At 48.2% G+C, this 20338-nt stretch overlaps 1 protein-coding gene across 3 annotated transcripts in view; it reads left to right on the top strand.

Annotated features, from left to right (window-relative positions):
• The window catches only part of Greb1 (growth regulating estrogen receptor binding 1), a 67732-nt gene extending 47653 nt beyond the window's left edge, over positions 1-20079 (top strand). For all 3 annotated transcript variants that reach the window (XM_038320047.1, XM_038320046.1, XM_038320045.1), the window contains exons 22-32: positions 269-371; positions 2088-2246; positions 3537-3679; positions 7393-7554; positions 9724-9928; positions 10633-10807; positions 11736-11954; positions 14605-14740; positions 17396-17596; positions 18629-18767; positions 19916-20079. In XM_038320047.1, coding sequence (XP_038175975.1) covers positions 269-371; positions 2088-2246; positions 3537-3679; positions 7393-7554; positions 9724-9928; positions 10633-10807; positions 11736-11954; positions 14605-14740; positions 17396-17596; positions 18629-18767; positions 19916-20079 — 1806 coding nt within the window. The remainder of the gene's footprint in view (positions 1-268; positions 372-2087; positions 2247-3536; positions 3680-7392; positions 7555-9723; positions 9929-10632; positions 10808-11735; positions 11955-14604; positions 14741-17395; positions 17597-18628; positions 18768-19915) is intronic.
• Positions 20080-20338: the final 259 nt, after the last annotated feature.

Raw genomic sequence — 20338 nt, 5'->3', positions numbered from 1 at the left:
TCAGTAATTTTATTTTAAATTTGTGTGTATGCTCATGTATGCATGTATATTCATGTATGTATGTGCTCATGCAAATGAGTGATATATGTTTGTGTGTGTGTATTCATGTATATGCATGTATGTGTGTGTATGTATGTATTCATTCATGTATGCTTGTGCTTGCTTGTGTGAGTGTGGGTATGTTTGTGTGTGTGTATGTTCATGTATATGCTTGTGTGAGTGCATGCACCCTTCCTGTCCCTGGGCTCTGATTCCAGTGTCTTCACAGATAGGGAAGACGGGCGCCTACCTGCAGTTTCTCAGTATCTTGTCCAGGATGCTGATTCGACTGACAGAAGTGGATGTTTACGATGAAGAAGAGATCAATACCAGTGAGTTGTGTTTTGTGAGCCCTGGGCTCAGGCAAGTACTCACCAACCTTTGTCAGTGACCTGGTGACTCTATCTCTCCCTTTCAGGATGGGCTCTCAGGTTCACAGTTTGATTTGTCCCAAGGGTCTTTTCTTTCTTATTGTCTGTTTTCCTCAATGATACAGTCAAGAACTTCATATGGATAGAGTTGTTAACACGAAAGCAATTCATGCCTAATGAGTACTTTCTGTGTGTCAAGCACACAGATAGATACTATCCCCATTTGATCTTCAGTACAGCCCTGTGAGCTGGGATATTAGCCCCTCACGTAGGAAGCCCAGCTGGAAAGCACCAAAGCAGGAACTGAGCAGCATTGGCCTGTGGCCTGGAGAATGTGGAGTTCTTCATCAGGGAAGGTCCCCTACAACTCAGGCAACCAAATACCTAGAACATCATCTGAGGGTGGAGAAGAATTATATTTAACTGGGAGAAGGATGTGTCTGGGTTTGCTGTTTACTTGGTAGATTTGTTTGAAGTAAGGCATGCATCTCTCTGCACATGCCCTGTGCTAACTGTAAGGCCTACTCTGTTTCCTCCTCACATCCTGCCCAGCGGTTCATGGTCTTGGCCTGGTGAGTGAATCTGTGTCCTTGTGTAAGGGGAATTGACTGCCATGCAGAGGTCACCAGCTACCCACTCTGACATCAGAGCAACTTCTGCGAGCACTTTCTGAGGTTGAACTTGATCAAGAGAAGCTTTGAACCCCGACTCCCATCCAGCCTTCGGCTGTTCCGTGGCCTTGTGGTTCCTGTGGTTTTCTCACAGCAGGATCGTGAATCTCTGTCATCTTGCTTTCTTGGATAGATCAGTGATAAAGACAGGATTTGAATGAATGCACTTCGTCAAATCCGAAAGGCCAAATCCTAACTATTCTATTGGCTCAGGTTTTTTTTTTTCTTGCAAAGCAGGGATACCTTCTGTATCACAGGGTATGAAATTTCTATTAAAGCTCTAGTAAGCTCTGCTCTCCTTCCTCCTTGGGTACATGTCCACTGCCTGGGCATAGGCTATAGACTTAAATAAGCATCTATAACTTTCTTTATAGTACATATTGACCATCATACATGATATCAATATATCTTGCCATTGGAGTTGGGCCCACTAGACTTTTTGACTGGCTATTCAGGCAGCGAAACTTGATGAACAGAAGGCTATACCTAGCTTAGTGTAAGAGGCTGCTGGAAAGTATAAGATGTGATTTATGCTGTGAGTGTCACTGACCTCTGCAGTACTCTTTAGTGTGAAGTGACAGCAGCTGAGTTACTATGGCTGGGGTGACTCAGATGATAGAATAAGGAAGAAACCTACACAGGCACCACAAGGACAAGGAGCTGGGGCTGTGCACAAAGTAGGTGTTGCTGGAAGGCAGCGTGAGCTCAGGGCTCAGGACTCTGGAGGGTTGGAAGCCAGTATGCAAGGGCAGAGAGCAGACCTGTGTCTACAGGAAACAGAGTGAAGGCTGCTCACTTGGGTGGGGACAGATCTCAGTGCATGACCTCGTTCTGGTTGAGCCAGCCTGAAGTACGACTATGTCAGCAGCTTTCTAGATACAGTAGGGATCCCCAGGAAGCCATAGATGAACGATGATTCAGCTCTCCGCACCATCCTTGGGCACAGTTAAAGAGCACATCCTCACATCTGGTTTCTCATGCATCCATTTTTCTACCAATCCCGTAGGCCTCCCGGAGGAATCGGATTGGCATTACCTCCAGCTCACTGACCCCTGGCCCGACCTGGAACTCTTCAAGAAGATGCCTTTTGATTACATCATTCATGACCCGAAGTATGAAGACGCCAGTCTGATTTGTTCACATCACCAGAGCATCAAGAGTGAAGGTCAGGGACTGGGGTGACAGCTCATTCCATAACATGCTTGCTGTCCACACATGAAGACCTGAGCTCACATCCTCAGCATCCATGTAAAAAGATGAGCATAGGAATACACATCTGTAGGTGGAGGAATCAGTAGAGACAGGTGGATCTCAGGGGCTTTCTGACCAGCCAGTATAGCCAATCGTGGATAGATAGGTCTCTCTCTCTCTCTCTCTCTCTCTCTCTCTCTCTCTGTCTGTCTGTCTGTCTCTTTCTCTCTCACACACACACATACACACACATACACACACACACGTACACACATACATACACACACACACATGCACATGAGGGAGAACAGACTTTGCCAATGAAAAGCCAGTGAAGTAAGATGTCTTACTTCACTCTTGCTCAAAGTACATAGGCTCAATTGCTTCTTACGTATTAATAAATGTCATCTGGGTTGAGATGCATCCTGTTAGAGATGCTCTTTGGTAGTAAGTAAGTGATTTGCCCGAACCTGGTTTAGCACTGAGCCTGCCCATTGCCAGTAGAAGGAAAGAACTACCACAAAGCCCATGAGACCCCCATAGACTTATGGTCAGGATCTGTTGAAGGCTTGGTTAATGGAAGGTAAAAGAATTTCTATTTATGAATTTGTCACCAAATGGGTGCACATGTTCCTCTGTCCTCAGCCTCTTTTTTTTCTTCTATGGTCTATGAGGGCAGCCTCAATCAACCTTGCTGGGAGTAACCTGTGGGATTATTAATGTAGCCTGAGAAAATTTGATAAATGTCATGTTAGGGAAAACGTTTACCTATAACCTGGGTGTGGTAGTGTGCATCTGTAATCCCAGCACGTCATAGACTAGGGCAGGAGGATCAAGAGTTGGGGGTTAGCCTGGCTTACATAGTGAGACCTTGTCTCCAAAGAGATAAAAGGCACTTGCTGGCCTGACTCCCTGTCGCTGACAGGAGGGGTGGGGTGTCCCTTCCCATAGATAGCCCTAGTGAAGGACTAGTGTTACAATCTTACTCCTACCAAGTTCCTTGAAGAAACTGGTGACCACACATGCTGTTAATTTATTTCCCATTCATGGAAACCTTCCTTCAAAGTGTTTATGAAGCATTTTTTAGATCCACAAGTATGATACCATGCAGTCCGAGTTCTCCCGTATTAGTATCCCCATTGAGATGCTGACCTCCTATGACCAGGACCTAGGGACATGAGAAACAATCTTCAGGGCTGGTACAGTCAGGGGTGGGGTGTCTGCTCTGGGCTGAAGCTGCTTAACTCCGGGACTATCTTTGCAGACAGAGGGACTTCCAGGAAGCCAGACGACCTGTATGTGCGGCGTCAGACAGCACGTATGAGACTATCCAAGTATGCAGCATACAACACATACCACCACTGTGAACAGTGCCATCAGTACATGGGCTTCCACCCCCACTACCAGGTAGGCTTCAGGCACTGGCTGGCTCTCTGGCTGCTCCCAGCAGCTCCTGCTGGTGCCACATCACAGCCCATGTGTCTGTTTCCCTGTGGCCCCTTGATAATGTTCTAGGGTGGGAGAAGAGAGTTCCGGAAGCCCTTGCTTCATGGGTTGCATGCCCGCCAGGTGGCCCTCATAGGTCATGACATATTGTCGACTCTACAGAACAGTCCCTGTGGTCATCCAGATATTAGTGGCTGAGACTTAAGGGTGTCATTCCTATCTTCAGGCTCTAGAGAATCCAAAAAGTTACTTCAATGCTAGGGACACTCGCTGAGCGCTTACTAGAAGGACCTGAGAATGCAGATACAAATCAACCTTGTCTCCATCCTTAGGGTTCATGGTTTGCAAGGGAGGTGAGCAAGATTTCAGAACAGCATTAAGCAGGAAGGAGAATGATATGGTTGTGGCACAGAAAATCAGATAGATACGGGAGGAGTCTGAATTATTGGGCACCTACTGCATGCCAGCCGCTCACTCCTGTCTCTCTTATGTACCAGCTCTTCCTGTTATGAATGCGTAGATGAACTGAACTCCCTGGCCGTGGCTCTGGCTGTCTCAGGCTGACTGACTGTCAGGGCACTGTGTCACAAACTGCACCTGTAGTTCATTCGGGGTTTCCCGGCTGGAAACGCATCCTATCTAGGCTCTTGGTGGATTCCCACAGGAGCCCTGTCATCGTCAGTTTAGAGATGAGCATCAGTTGAGCATCCCTCATCACCACATCCGAAGTCATCACTAACACGATGCTCAACACAGATTTCAGAGCCTTTGGGATTTGAGACTGTGAGTGCCCAGCTAGAAAAGTCCTTAGAAATGTCACAAGACCTGAAAAATAAATCCTAAATCTGTAGGATCCTTGGATTCAAGCATTTCAGATCCAGGATAATCGGCCTTTGCAATTCAGGTGGGGTAGAGAAAGGACTTTTGAAGGGTCGGTAGGAATTTGCTGAGGGGCCAAAGCCAGTGAAAGGAACAGCATGTCCCAAAGGAGGAGTGCGGAGTCTGGGGATGAGAACTGATCTCAGTTGGCTGCGGCCAGAACACAGAATGGAAGATGTGGGTGTCCTGAAGAGGCAGCCAGGAGGGTGGGTGGAGAGAGGGTCACAGAAGGCCCTGGGCACCCAGAGCAGGTGGGCTTCTTCAGAGAACTCGGTATGACAGCTTGCAGTGTGCATGGGCTCCTCCAGCTTCCTGGTGTTTGCAGAGGACCCGAACTGGCTATTAGTAAACACGTAGACACTCTAGTAGTTTAGATTTAAGAGTTTCATCTTAATTCAGACCCAAGCAGGGAGGCAGGAGGACGTGGAGGGCTGGGACAGATGGGAACCAGGCACACCTGCTCATGACAGGGAACTGAAGGCCGAGGTCCTGCTGGAAATGCCCTAGGCAAGGACTTGATTGCCCTTTGTCTTGTTTATGAAGGGAAATGGCATCCAGTGACTTTCATCTAGACTGGCCTTTGGCTTGTCTGTCCCAGCTGCCTTTTTTAGCACTTTCCTATAAAAGACATTGGAAAATATTTTTAACCAGATCAAAATAGTAATACTACTCCTGCCACATACATGAAGGCCGATTTCTCTACCCTGAACATGGGGTTTTTGTTTCAAGAATTCAAACCAAAACAAAAAAATGTGGACTACTTCCTTTTTGTTTTTTTTTTTTTAAATAAGTCCCGACATATCACTAGATTTTATTTTATATTTTTTTCACCACCAGGATAGTTTATTGGGACAGGAAGGGTTTATATTTTCTTTACATTACTGCTGTAGCATCTATTACATGCTAAACTGTTGAAGGCATTCAAAATTGTAACCATTTATTCCAAAATAATGCTCTAAACTTGTTATCTAGCATGTTTCCAACTTAATATATTAGGAATTTTCATACCTAAATATGCTATAGTTTCCCAGACAACAAATGTCTACATTTCTCTAAGTGTAGAAAATTCACAAAATGACAAAATACAAAACCAATTTCTCCATGTTTGTGTGCTCATTGACAACTAGAATATCACATGCCTGTGGCAAAACTGTTTTCTTGACTTTTGAAATGTGATAGACTGGAAAGGACTCATGAGCTGTAAGCACTACTCAGAACATTAGCTTCCAACAGTGGATTGTTACTTTTCATTAGTGGAAGCCCAGAGCATATGAGGCAGGAAGCAGAAACACCTGGGTTTAGGTGGTGGTGATGCGCCAGGCCTGTGTTCATGAGGCGCACAGATCTGGGGATAGTCAAATAAGAGTATGCTTGGGACTAGGGGACCCGGATCCTGTCTGGTGAGGGATGCAGGAGTACCAGCCAGCTGCTGGCATCTGATTCTGGCCCCCAAAGCTGCTCCTTCTCTCCTTTTGCCTCCCTAGAGTCCTCTTTATTATTATTATTATTATTATTATTATTATTATTATTATTTTAAATTAATCTTCTCATTACTACCTTTACTGCCTAGCCCCGCAGGTCTAATCCCCTTGCTTTCCAGAAGGCTGTATGGCTCTGGCAGAGCCCTAGCAGGAACAGAAGAAAGCAGGTGCTGGTGTGGCGGGCTGCTACCTCCCTCTGCAGCTCCTGTGTAGCACAGATGAGGGCTGCCAGGCAGGAAAGGCAGAGCTCAGCAGGATCCGAGAGGCCGCCCAATGGAGAACAGAGCTAGGGCTAGGGGTCACTCCCGGAAAGGAGGACACACAGACAGTGGGATAGGAGGAAAGTGAGGTTAGCCTAGGGGACGGGAGTGAACCTGGGACCTCTGGATGCTAGCCTCTGTGTCCATACGGTAGGATAGTAACCATGTCTCCTAGGAATGCCATCCTCCCCAGGATTGTTAGTGACAACACACAAGGGACAGAATGGCACCTAACACAAGGCTGAGTGTATCAAGACATTCAAGGCTGTGTGGCTATTATTCTTCTGCTATATGCCAGCTCTCATGACACCTACAACAGAAAATACCCTCTTAGAATGAAAACTAAAAACTGGGCTTAATAGCACAGGCTTATTATTCTAGCGACAAAAGTGACCAAGGCAGGAGAATCACAAGTTCAAGGCCTACCATGACAACTTAGACACTACCTCAAAAAGCTGAAGATGGCTTAGGGATGTAGTTTAGTGGTATTTGTCTAATAGATGTGAGACCTAGGTTTAATACACATAGTTTAAAAGAAGGATCTGGGGTGCACCGACCAGCCAGCTTGTTAGCTTTGCAAATTCCAGGCTAATGGAAGAGCTTGTCTCAAAAATAAGTGTACACAGTGCTGGAAGAAAGACACCCAAGGCTGTCCTATGGTCTCACATGTGTGTGTGCACATGCATGTGTATACACCCCCCCCCACACACACACCATGAGATCTTCATGAATGATTTATTTTCTGACCCAGGATGGCCTCTAGGTCAAATCTCAAGGGCAGAAAGGCTTAGTAATAGAAGCTACAGGAATGGGTAAGCACGATTGCGATTCAGGATGAAGCTTGCTCAGGCCCTGTTAGGGTGGTCTTGGTTGTGCTCATCCAACAGCCAGATCTGAGCATCTTATGCTCTCTGCTGTGATGCTCTTACATTGTTGGGCAGGGGTGGGTGTGAGCTGGGTGTCATCATGGCCAGGCTGGGCCTGGGTTCTTTGGGGATGTAAGTCGGACGTTGGACTCTGATGATAAGCACTGTCCTTTCCCCTCACACCCCAGCTCTATGAGTCCACCCTGCACGCCTTTGCCTTCTCTTACTCCATGCTAGGAGAGGAGATCCAACTCCACTTCATCATCCCTAAGTCCAAGGAGCACCACTTTGTGTTCAGCCAACCTGGAGGTCAACTGGAAAGCATGCGTTTGCCCCTCGTCACAGACAAGGTACTGCCTTGGGGATCCCTGAGGTGGGGGTGTAGACACATAGGTGCCCGGCCAGTCAAGGGTGTTTGGAGCCGGCTATACAGACACTCTGGTGACGGAACCTGGGGGACGCTGGTGAAGGTGTGGGCTTGGAAGTCACTTACACTGGAGCCTTGTTGTAGCGCTTGCTAGTTATGCTAGTTGTCCCTTAATATCGCTGAGCCCCACTTTCCTTACTTGCAAGGGTGGGCAGTAACAATTCATTTTAAAAAGCCTTCTGATGGGGCTGGAGATGGGGCCCAGTTGTTAGAGTTCTTGCCTTCCACAAGAACAAAGCCCTGGATTCCCCAGTACCACACGAACTGGGTGTGGTGACTTGTTCTGTGATTCTGACATTGGGGTAGTGGAGGCAGGAAGATCAGGATTTCAAGGCTGTGTAGGAATTCAAGTCCAGCCTGGGCTATATGAGATCTCATGTCAGAAACAGCCACGACGCTTGCTGTAAGTGTCACTTAGAATAATCAACATGAGGTGACTACAGCATCTGGAGCACCCCCCCCCACACACACACACACCACTTGTTAGTGCTCTGTCATGGAACGTTTGGCAAGGCCGAGGTAGGAGGAATAGGAGAAAGATCCCCAAACTCCTTTAGGTCCTGTCCCCAATGTCCACAAAGACTAACTCGTAGTCAGTGTGTTTTCTGTCTTGTCTTCTGTCTACATGCCATTTGGGGGAGACTGATCCTCAGCATCTGGTTCTCCTCTTGTCCTCACCATCTCTCCCCTTATAGATGACCCGTATAGGGTTCCTTACTTCCCATGTTTCCCTGACAGTCTCAGGGTTGACTGGATGTGATTTACCAGCCCTCATCAGCAGACGGGAGTGGAGGACATTGCTCCTCCTCCTTGGGAGTGCCAGCTGTCAGTCAAGCTGGACTCGGCCTTGCTGACCTGGCAGTCTGTTGACAATGAAGCAGATCTCTGTACAGCACCAGAGAGGTCTCGGTTACTTAGATGTATGGGGACCCTGGAATCTGGTGTTGTCATGGCCCTTTTGTAGGTGTACCACGAGAGGTTGTTCACACTCAGTTCACTTTCTCAGCCTCCCAGTGATAGCCCACAAGAATCTGTCATGTATGTAGCGGGTGCTTTGAGGAATTCATAGGCAACACAAGCCCCAGCTCAGTCAGAGGTTCTCATCAAGCAAAGAACCAAAGGAAGAGTTATTGGTGTGAGGCATTACCGCTTGCAAATACTGATATCTAGGCTGTGTAGGATGTCCATGACCACAGTGAAGGGAGTGATTGGACATACAGGAATAACACCTGCCAAGACCAGATTCCAGTATGTGAGAGCGATGGATTTGTGTAGATGGAAGTTTCTGTCCCAACCAGGCCACAACCATTCAGTCTCAAAGAAACACACAGAGGCTTATATTAATTATAAACGGTTTGGCCTATTAGCTCAGGCTTATTATTAACTAGCTCTTTCAGCTTTAATTAACCCATAATTCTTGTCTATGTTTAGCCACATGGCTTGGTACCTTTTCTCAGTGAGGCATTTGCATCTTGCTTCCTCTACATCTGCCTTTCCTCTTCCCAGAATTCTCTTTGTCCAGTTGCCCTGCCTATACTTCCTGCCTGGCTACTGGCCAATCAGTATTTTATCAGACTGTTATGAGTGACAAATCTTACAGTGTACAAGAGCATTATTTCCCAGATTCCAGTATGAGATGGTGATGGATTTGGTTAGTTGGTGGATGCCAATTATGTTATTGCATAACACCCAGGCTTCTCATTCCAAGGCACTTTGATGGATAATTGCTCTGAATTTGATCAAGCTCACTCTTGTGAATGGGTTAGCTGTCTTTGGTTTATAGTAGCCAGCCGAAAGGCATATGTCTAGAGCGGCCTCACAGAGCTATGCTTCTCTGCCTTGTAAAGCTCTGAGCACCAGCAGGCTAGCCCAGGCTGAATTGTGGGTACATTCCAAAAGGGTGCACTCTGCAAGGCCATGCTCTGAAGGGGACAGCATCATTTCCCCCACATCTTACTGGCTATGGCTAATTACAGTGCTCTCTCTGAGATCAGAAACGACTGTATCTTTCCACGGAAGATGTGAGAAAGGGCAAAGAGTCCTTATGCCTACATTTATGCATGCCCTCCCTCGCTATCCCACTACTTTGCAGAACCACGAACACATCAAGAGCCCAACCTTCACCCCGACAACAGGCCGCCATGAGCATGGACTCTTTAATTTGTACCATGCGATGGATGGGGCCAACCATCTGCATGTGCTGGTGGTCAAGGAGTACGAAATGGCCATTTATAAGAAATACTGGCCCAACCACATCATGCTTGTACTCCCAAGCATCTTCAACAGTGCTGGAGTTGGTAGGTGACTTTGACATATATGACCAGGTATGCGTTTTGTGAATGAAGACTCGGGAGAATGCTTTACAGAAAGAAAGTACTGAACAATTGACATTAACTTCTTTGCTTGTGGAATGAATGAACAAAAGCTGCTCTGATGTGTTTGATTGTGTGTGTGCACTTGCTGTGCTAGTGAGTGTGCATGTGTGGGGGCCAGAGAACAACCTTGGTGTCATATCCCCAAAGGTGTCCACCTTGGTTTTTGAAACTAGGTCTCTTGTTGCCTAAGGCACAATGGTTTGACAAAGTTGGTTAGGTGTGTGAGCCCCAGATATCTGTTGGTCTCTGTCTTCCCAGTGCTGGGATTATACACACATACCACTATACCCAGCTTTATAAAATCTGTGGATCCTGGGGCTCAAATACAGGTCTTTGTGCTTGCAAGACAAGTTCTTCACCAACTGAGATATCTCCTACTCTGTGTTAGAATTTTCTTATAAATAACCCTTAAACAATTGTTTGGTTATTTATTTAACTTATTTTCTCAGCTGTTAAAAAAAGAATAAATGTATGTATAAACTATAGAGGGGTCTTTCCTTGCTGGTGGTCAGTGGTCATTGGAAGGGGGATATGTCGTATTGGTTCCAGTGTGTCTGGTGTGGGCTCTCTGTCTGGCCGTGAGGATGTAAGATTAAACACTGAGTCAGGTCACTTGGCGACCACAGGGGCTGCCCACTTCCTGATCAAAGAGCTGTGCTACCACAACCTAGAGCTGGAGAGGAACCGACAGGAGGAGCTGGGGGTCAAGCCCCAGGACATCTGGCCATTCATCGTCATTTCCGATGATTCCTGTGTGATGTGGAACGTGGCCGACGTGGACTGTGTGGGAGAACGGAGCAGGTGAAGTGGTCTGGGCGTTCTCTTCCCTTCATCCAGAGAACCACGCAGGACAGTGATGGGCAGTCCCCTCTCAGCCTGGAGGACCACAGTGCGCCTCTCATGACAGAAAGCCAGGGTTGTGGATGAAGCAGAAGTGGACCCCTTGTCCAAGTCCTGATTCTTTTGATGTTAAAAAAAAGTCATTAATGAGATATATAATACAGAATGCAAGGGCTGGGAAGGTGGCTCAGCTGTGAGGAGTACTTGGCTGCAGAATCGTGAGAGTGGAATTCAGATCCTGGAACTCACATAACAAGACACATTTAGCAAATGTCTTTAACTCCTCCTCTAAGGGCTCATATGCCTCCACGAATGCACACGTATATGCATCCAAACACATACATACACGTGTACATAAAATCTTTAAAAATGAAAAAAGACATATATACTTAGTGTGATACATACATACAAAATCAAAGTATAACATGTATACATTTTTTTTCACACATCAAACATATCCAGTTAGCTGACCCCTCCCCTGCCATCAATAAATGGGCATTGCTCGTCTCCCAAGATGCTCCTTTTGTTGCGCTCTAGCCCTGATCCTCCCAGAACCCTTCACTCTTGGCATTAATTTTTGCTTGCGTCTTTCGGCATGCAGCTAAAACTTTGGGGGTTCTAGGTTTCTCATTTTGGAGGGTGTCAATCTCCAGGTTAGCGTTCATTGTAGAGATGGACCACACCATTGTCTGTATGTAGGCTCCATATGTGGGACGTGGTTATATTCTGTGCCTCAAAGTCAGAAAAAATATGAAGTATGTTCCAGGATACCTGCTGCCTTGTGATTGGGTAGCTCTGGGTTCTGTCCATATCAGACCTGTCCAGCACACACCACGCAGTTAAGGAGCCATGCCCTGGCTGATGACATTGGCATCTCTCCTCCAAACAGGGAGTTTTCCTGGTCTGAGAGGAATGTCTCTCTCAAGTACGTCATGCAGCACATCGAGGCCTCCCCCAACATCACACACTATGCCCTGATCGGCATGCGGAAGTGGACCAGCAAGACAAGGGGCCGCGAGGTGCAGGAGCCTTTCTCCCGGTGCCATGTGCATGACTTCATCATCCTCAATGTGGATTTGACCCAGAATGTGCAGTACAACCAGAACCGGTGAGCACGGGGTCCTGGGGTGGGTGGGAGCTGGCCTCAGTACCGTTAGCCCTGAGCCCTGTACAGGATGCAGATTCTCCTCTGTTCTACCTGCGCTGTACTTACTGTTGAGGTGGCCAAAAACAATGTGACAGAAGCAACTTGAGGGATGAGAGGCTTATTTGACCGGGAATTTGACGGGGAAGGCATGGTGGCAGGGGTGTGAGGAAGCCAGTCACATCTCCTCCACTGTCAGGACACACAGAGAAATGAGTAAGATGCTCAGCTCCCTTTCTCCTTGTACGTAGTATGGTACCCAGCCCACAAATGGTGCTGCTCACATACAGGGTGGATCCTCCCATCCCAATGAACCCACTCTAGAAATTCCCCCAGAGACACACCCGTGTTGATTCTAAAGCCTGTCAAATTGACAGTCAGGATTAATCCCCACAGCCGCTGAAGCAGCAGCTGTGCCCACAGCACTGGGGGTCCTCGTGTGCCGTAGAATTGTCCTGAATTCTGATGGAGTCGTTCAACTCCATCCCTTCACAGATGCTTTCCCTAGTGCGCTACCTTGTGCTGGGTGTTCCCTTCCCTTAGGCTCCCTCGACAAATAAGTCACAATTTACCCATGTTACCCTCTGTCTTAGTCACTGTTCTGGTGCTGTGAAGAGACACCATGGCCACAGCCACTCTCTTAAAGGAAAACGTTTCATTGGGGCTGGCTTACAGTTTCAGAGGTGTGGTCCATTATCAACATGGCAGCATGCAGGCTGACCTGGCGCTGGAGAGGTCATTGAGAGTTCTACATCTAGATCCTCAGGCAGCAGAAAGAGAGAGAGAGAGAGAGAGAGAGAGAGAGAGAGAGACAGAGACAGAGACACAGAGAGAGAGAGACAGAGACAGAGAGAGAGAGAGAGAGACAGAGAGAGAGACAGAGAGAAAGAGAGAGACAGAGAGGCAGACTGGGCCTGGCTTGAACATTTGAAACCCTAAAGCCTACGCTCCAGTGATACACTTCCTCCAACAAGGCCACACCCACTCCAACAAGGCCACACCCACTCCAACAAGGCCACACCTCCTGATCCCTCTCAGGTAGTACTACTCCCTACTCCCGAATGACCCAGCATTCAAATCCATGAGCCTATGGGGGCATTCTTATGCAAACCACCACGCCATCAAAGAAAACTATAGAGTGATTTGAATGAGTTGCTTTCCAACCACAGAAGTCTGTTGACTGAGCATCCTGTATACCAGGCAGTGGGCCACTTGGGGGTGTGAGGTTGGAAGCCAGATTGGCTTCCTTCTGGAGCCCAGAGTCACCCATTTATCAGCCCTGCAGAACAGGCAATGATTTCTCTCTGAATCTGTTTGCCTCAGCTATAAAAAAAAAATACCCAATATTTTTTACACTCTGGGCTATGGCTGTTTCTTTTTTTAACAGTTTAGTGGAGGCCCTGGGAACGTAGCTTGCCTAGCACATTTGAAGGCCTGGATTTGGTCCCCAGCAGCACATAAATTATATACAGCCCTAGCCCTTGGGAGGTGAAGGCAGGAGGACCAGAAGTTTGAGGTCCTCCTTGGTGCATAGTAAATTCAAAGTTAGCCTGGGCTTCATGAGACCCTGTCTCAAAAAACAACGAACAAATCAACGTACAGTGGAACTGCATCTGTGTGGTATTCCTCATGGTGTCTGCATTCACATCCAAGTGCTTGTATAGCTAGGGTTCTAGACACACGCAGCCTTTCTGGGTCCAGTGCTGCTATTCCTTGCCTTCCACATTGCCTCTCATTCCCCACCAGAAAGAGACTTTGAGGCAGGAGTGAGGTCCAGTTCAGCCTCACGGCGCACTGTAAGGGGGTTCAGGGACAAGTTCATTTACCTTGCTGGGAAGAATCGAAAGGTGGTAAAGCACCATCCCTGGGAATCCTGGAGAATCCCGGAGCACCATTATATAATACTGGGAAAATCAGTGCTCCCTCCTTGAGGTTCTTAGTCTCATTCATACAAAGTGTTTAAGAGCAGATGCAAGCGGAGGCTCAGGGACACTGACCAGACTCAGATGGAAGCTTGAGGCCAGTTAGAGTTTCAAAGGAAGACCCATGGCAGGTAAGTTGTAAAACTCAGAGGATGGAGAAGAGCTGGTGTGAAGGCCGCCACCTGGAGGCAGGCAGCCGCACTGTAGGCAGCAAAGAGCCAAAGGGTGTGTTAGGTAGTTTAAAAGTGTGTGCGCACGTGCACACACACACATACACACACACACACACACACAGAGCATACGTAGGCCCTGGTCTGGCCAACATCCAAAAGAGAAGAACAGAAGCAAGAGGAATAGTTTTGCCTTTCTGAAACATGACTCAAAAAAGTAGGCAGACCCAGCTGAACCTCACAGTAGTTCATAGGGACTGAATTAGGGGCCTGGAATTCTGGGAGGGAGAAGAACATTTTCTCAACGTGAAACCACCTTCCTTGGGGTGGTCCCCTCAGCAGATCAGAACATCCCTCTCCCCCATTAACTCTAAAGGAAGGAGACAAGGGCATGTCTCCACCTAGCGGTAGATCCCATTAATTACTGTGACTTGCATTTTAACATTTGTAGCACCCTAATGAGTATCTGGGGGCCTGGGAAATGTGCCCATATAGACCCACTCCTTTTTTGATTCCATGCAGGTTTACGTGTGATGATGTAGACTTCAATCTTCGCGTGCACAGCGCAGGTCTCCTGCTCTGCCGGTTCAACCGCTTCAGCGTCATGAAGAAGCAGATCGCCGTGGGCGGGCACAGGTCCTTCCACATCACATCCAAGGTGAGCGCAGCAGCACTGATAGTAGGTGCTCAGGCCACACCGAGGTAGCCCTGGTACCAAAGCTGAAAGCAGGAGCCTGGGGATGGAGGGTGGCACCTCTCTTTTTAAGGGAGTCAGAGGATTGGACACTTGGTGCCAAGCCCTGGGGACTAATCTCTACTCTTTGACATTAAATGGCACCCAGGGAGTTGCTGCTTAGTGCAAGATCACCAAGAAAACCATTCTTGTGCACTCCTTGGCTCCTCATACAGGCAGGGTACAGGGTTCTAGGTTTTTCTTCACACCATCGGATAGCACTTGGCTAAAGAACTGTTGGCGTCATACACAAGGCTAGCCCGCTTCGTGGCCATGTTTGTCTGCCCATGAGCCAGGGTCTAGTGGGACAGATGTGACTCTACTCCAGTTGTCCTAACTGAGCAGACCCATCCATTTAAGAAAAAGCAAATCAGATATCCTCCAGAAAGCCAGAGAGGCTGGCCAACCCCTGCCTGACGGTCCCTCTGATTCTCGTTTACGTCTTGGATCTTGTCCTGATGTGTGACATCAGGATGTCCTTTCCCGGTGTCTGTCTTTTCCTAGTCTCCACCAGCTCCTTGCAGAGTGACCTAACCTGAGCTGGAGCACTCCTGGATCCCATACCAGTTCCACACAGCCATCCCACAGGCAGGGGGGGGGTGGTGTCAAAGCTTTCCTAGTGAACCAAAGCCCGGCTCAGAGAAGCAGGCCTTCCAACTATGAGACCTGTTCAACCCAAGAACTTGAGAATCAATGACTAAGCCACTGTGATGTTTTAAAGAATGGAGTGTTGAACATGTTTGATGTGGGGACCACCAAGATCTTCCTACCAAAGATCCTGATGTGCCTTTTAAATTCACTTTTATGTTCCCATTGTCATTTTTAAGTTCTTGGGTTGAATTTTCTTTCTCGCGCGTGTGTGTGTGTGTGTGTGTGTGTGAGTGGTGTGTGTGGTGTGTATATGTATGCGTGTGTGTGTGTGGTGTGTGTGTGGTGTATGTATGTATGTGTGTATGCCACAGTGCACATACAGAGGTCAGAAGACAACCGTGGCAGTTGGTTCTCTCCTTCCCTCACGCAGGTCTTAGGGATTAAACTCAAGTCCTCAGACTTGGCAAGCGCCCTCGCTCCACTGAACCAGCCCTAGAGCTTGTTTTTTAAGATTTTTATCCCAGCTTGAACATAATCTTAATTGCACTTTGGTTAAATATAGTTTTAAAACTTTTCATGCGAGTAAAATCGCTCATTTTTATTTACTTTGTTAGATATAAACAAGCATTTGGTAGTCGGTCCCTTTTCTCGCAGGCGTGTGGGCTCACAGCTGAGGAGGAAGACAGACTTAGGGCAGACCCCCACTGTTAGAAGCACCATGGAGCCGCAGGAGATATTGCAGGGTGACCCAGCATAAGAGCTGGGTGGTGACGCGTCTGTGGGTGCCCCCGAGGAGGAAGCCTCAAGAACCAGGAAGAGCGGCAGGAAATAGATGGAAACTTCTGTGACTGGTCCTAGGGAACTTCTAGACTTTGCTGTTAAGACTGATAAGAAGCCAGAGTCCTGAGAACCATACAGTCGAACCTAGCTCAAATACAACCCCGTTTCCGTGATACCAGTTCACTAGATTAGCTAGATTTATGTCCCCAAAGGGAGAATGACTACTGGAACAGTTTAAGGGAAAAAGCCGAAAGAAATCCACCAAAGTGGGGGTGGGTGGCAGAGTGGAGGACTCAGCCTATGGTGGCAGGACAGTGTGAAGAAGCTCTGTATGTGGTAGTGGACCATGATGTAGACATCAGGGGAGCGAGGGGCCGGGCTGGAGTAGCCTTTAAAGGCCCACCCCCAGGACCTACTCCCATCAGCTAGCTTCTACTTCCTGAAGGTTCCACAGCCTCCCTAAACACCACCACCAGGCAGGGAACAAGTCCTAACGCGGTGACCCTTTAATACAGTTCTTCATGCTGTGGTGACCTCCAACCATATAAGTATTTTCGTTGCTACTTTGTGACTATAATCTTGCTACTGTTGTGAAGTGTAATGTAAGTATTTTTGGAGAAAGAGGTTTGCCAAGGGGGTCGTGACCCACAGGCTGAGAACCAATGCTCTAGATACTCTAGTTGCTTTTATAGCTCAGGCTCCGTGGGAGAGTTTCCAAGGCCTGAGTGTGCTTTTATTTTCTTCGGATCAATTTTCTCCATGGAATGATCACTGTGTACAAATCAATGTGATCTCATTAGTCAGTTTTCACAGGCTTTCTTTGGTGGTGTGTGTGCTTGTATGTACACGCACACACATGCTCACACGCATGTAAATGTATGTTTGCATGCTTGCACGTGTGTCGGCATGCATGCGAAGCCAGACATTGGAGGTGGCTGTTGGATCTCTTGTACTATTCTTCCCACCTTACCCGTTGAGAGGCCGTCTGTTGCTGAACCCAGAACTCACTAATTGGCTGGACTGGCTGGCCAGTGAGCCATAGGGATGCAGCCCGACCTTCCCTCTCCCAGCCCTGGGGTTACAGATACACGTGACTATGTCTGGCGTTCACATGGGTGCCAGGGTTCTGGGCTCAAGGCATTATGCGTGTGCTGCTGTATCTTACCTGAGACACCTGAGTGGCCTGAGGCCTGTCCCTCTTCCTGGCAGGTATCCGACAGCTCTGTGGCCATTGTGCCGTCCCAGTACATCTGTGCCCCAGACAGTAAGCACACGTTCCTGGCGGCTCCTGCTCAGCTCCTGCTGGAGAAGTTCCTCCAGTACCACAGCCACCGCTTCTTCCCGCTGTCCCTCAAGAACCACAGCCACCCCGTGTTATCTGTGGACTGCTACCTTAACCTAGGACCTCAGGTAACTTGGCTTGGAATCCACAGAGCAGGTGGCCCAGTACCACGATCTTGAATCGTAATTACAGCGTCTCTCAGGTATCCATGGAGATCTGTCCGTGGCTCCGTGGGTACTGGGAATTCACAGGCGCTCATGTCCCTTGTGTGAGCATTGCTCATGTAACCCTCCTATACACTTACATTAACCTCTAGGCGGCGTACACCCATTGCAGTGTAGGTGCTATGTACATAACTGTACTACATTGCACACTCAATACAGACTTAGTTCTCCAGGTATTTTAGACCTGTGGTTGACAGCATCTGTGGGTATGGCTGTGTTGACTGGGGTTTCTGTCCCACCAGGTCCCAAAGCCAGTTAGTCTCAAATAAACACACAGAGGTCTACATTAATTATAAACTGGTTGGCCTAGTAGCTCAGGCTTCTTATTAATTAATTCTTACATCTTATATTAGCCCATAATTCTCATCTGTGTTAGCCACATGGCTTGGTACCTTTTCCGGCAAGGCAGTCACATCTTGCATCCTCTGCCGCTGGGTCACGACTGCAGACTGAGCTTTCCTCTTTCCTCTTCCCAGAATTCTCATTGCCCCGCCTCTACTTCCTGCCTGGCTACTGGCCAATCAGCGTTTTATTAAAAATAATACAAGTGACAGGATAAAAGATCATCGTCCCACGGCATAGATGGAACCTGTAGATACTGAGGCCGGGCAGTGCTCAGGCCTTTACCTCAGATGCTCACCCATACTTGACCTCTGCCAAAACCGAGGCAGAGGGCACCGTGTTAGTTTGTCAAACAGAACTGGGGTATCAAACCCAGTTCTGATGGCATTACAGATTCTCAAATCAATTTACGAATCGGAACAAACCTCCTAGAACTGACTTTTTTAAAGGATATGATTTGGCGATATCATGACTGTCTCTTCCCCAAACTCCACCTTGAGTTTGACCCAGCACGTGCTATGTGCTGGCTGTTAGTCCCAAGTGTGACTGAGTACTTCCTGGAAGGTGACCCTCCCCTGGCTCCTTCTTTTCCAGATTTCTGTTTGTTATGTAAGTTCCAGGCCCCACTCCCTAAACATCAGCTGCTCTGGCGTGGCATTCAGTGGGCTTCTGCTGTACCTCTGTGACTCCTTCGTGGGGGCCAGCTTCCTGAAGAAGTTCCATTTTCTGAAAGGTAATGCTCCTAGCCTGGACCTTGGTTTGATCGGCCACTGTCACCCTGCGTCTCCCATGACAGGACATTGGCCTCAACTCTCAAAGTAGCAGAAAGCTGGGACTGAATTTCCAGGGGCCATTCAGTAGAGACCCCCCTGTCTTTTTCATGAATGGCAGGCGTTTCTCATTTCTCTGTTTCTTATCCCTAGTCTACGTCCTTTATGTTGGTGCCCAGGGCCCCCTAGAGGCTTCTGTGCGGTACAAAGCACCATGTCCTCCATTGTCTCCAGTCTTTCTCCTTGTTAGTAGCTGAATCTGGAAACACCCTATAAACAGGCACTTGTCTGCCTATGGCTCCAGGCCTGCTCTAGTTCCTTGCTGGCGTTGCTTGTACCTTGCCTGTTTTCCTTGCTCTCATTCATTTAATTAGCAAGAATAGGGCCAAACCTCTTACCTCAGGAACAGTGTTTAACAGGCTCGTCCAGCTTGCGGTCTGGGGTCCCCAATGTTCCCCAGGTTAGCTAAGACTATGACTCCCCCCAAATGGTAAACCTACTTAAAACATCCAGGCCCAAAGGGATGACCGAACACAGGTAGAGAGGGAGGAGAAAAGACTGTGAACAGCGCCTGGCAGATGGGTGATTTGCTGCAGGCTGGGAGCTATGCAGATGAAGAATTTCTATGGTGGGGCATGTGGCAAAGGTATGAGCTGCCCAAGGCCCACATGACTGAGAATGGTTGAACTGAGATAAGTAGTGGCATGAGAGCCCAGGGTTGGAGCTGAGACGGTTTGACCTGGCAACGAGCCGCCATCTCCGCTCCCCTTCATCCCTGTTCTGTTCATCTTTTCTGCCCACTATACTGTCTTCCCAGCAAGCCTGCCTAATCCCTATCATTGTCAATGATGTTGAGATTAGGAGTCACTTGGACAGGAGCGGAGGCCATAGGGCTCCTGGCACTTCCACCCAGCCATTTAGTTATTTGTGAAGGGTATCCCAGAGGCCACGGGGCACCTGGCTCTTCCACCCAGCCATTTGGTTATTGCGAGTGGGATCCCAGAGGCCACGGGGTGCCTGGCACTTCCACCCAGCTGTTGGCTATTGTGAGTGGGTATTTTGGAAGGACTCAACCCCTTTCTCTTCGTGCCTCTGTCATTGCCCTCTCAAGGAGCCACCTTGTGTGTGATCTGCCAAGACCGAAACTCACTCCGCCAGACCGTGGTCCGCCTGGAGTTGGAGGATGAATGGCAGTTCCGGCTTCGGGATGAGTTCCAGACAGCCAACGCCAAGGAAGACAGGCCACTCTTTTTCCTCACTGGACGGCACATCTGAGAGGGTGGGGCTGGAAGAACTCCTGAGAGTGTGGGGTCATCAGGACCCACCTGTCACTAAGGCTGGTGAAGGTTTCAGACCAAAGGCTGTATGAACTCAATCATGCACAGACCCTTGTGACACATGTCACAATGTCCCGTGGCAGGTAATGACGTAAAGCTACAGCCACGAGTCCTTGATTTCAAGAAAACTGAAGACTGGGCCAGTCCACATGCCCCGGGCTACCTTGAAGTTCGTCTTATGCAGGATGAAATTTGAG

Source organism: Arvicola amphibius, chromosome 2, assembly GCF_903992535.2.
Source record: "Arvicola amphibius chromosome 2, mArvAmp1.2, whole genome shotgun sequence".
Lineage (NCBI taxonomy): Eukaryota > Metazoa > Chordata > Mammalia > Rodentia > Cricetidae > Arvicola > Arvicola amphibius.
Note: the sequence above shows the minus strand (reverse complement) of the source record. Positions and strands in the feature narration are given on the sequence as shown.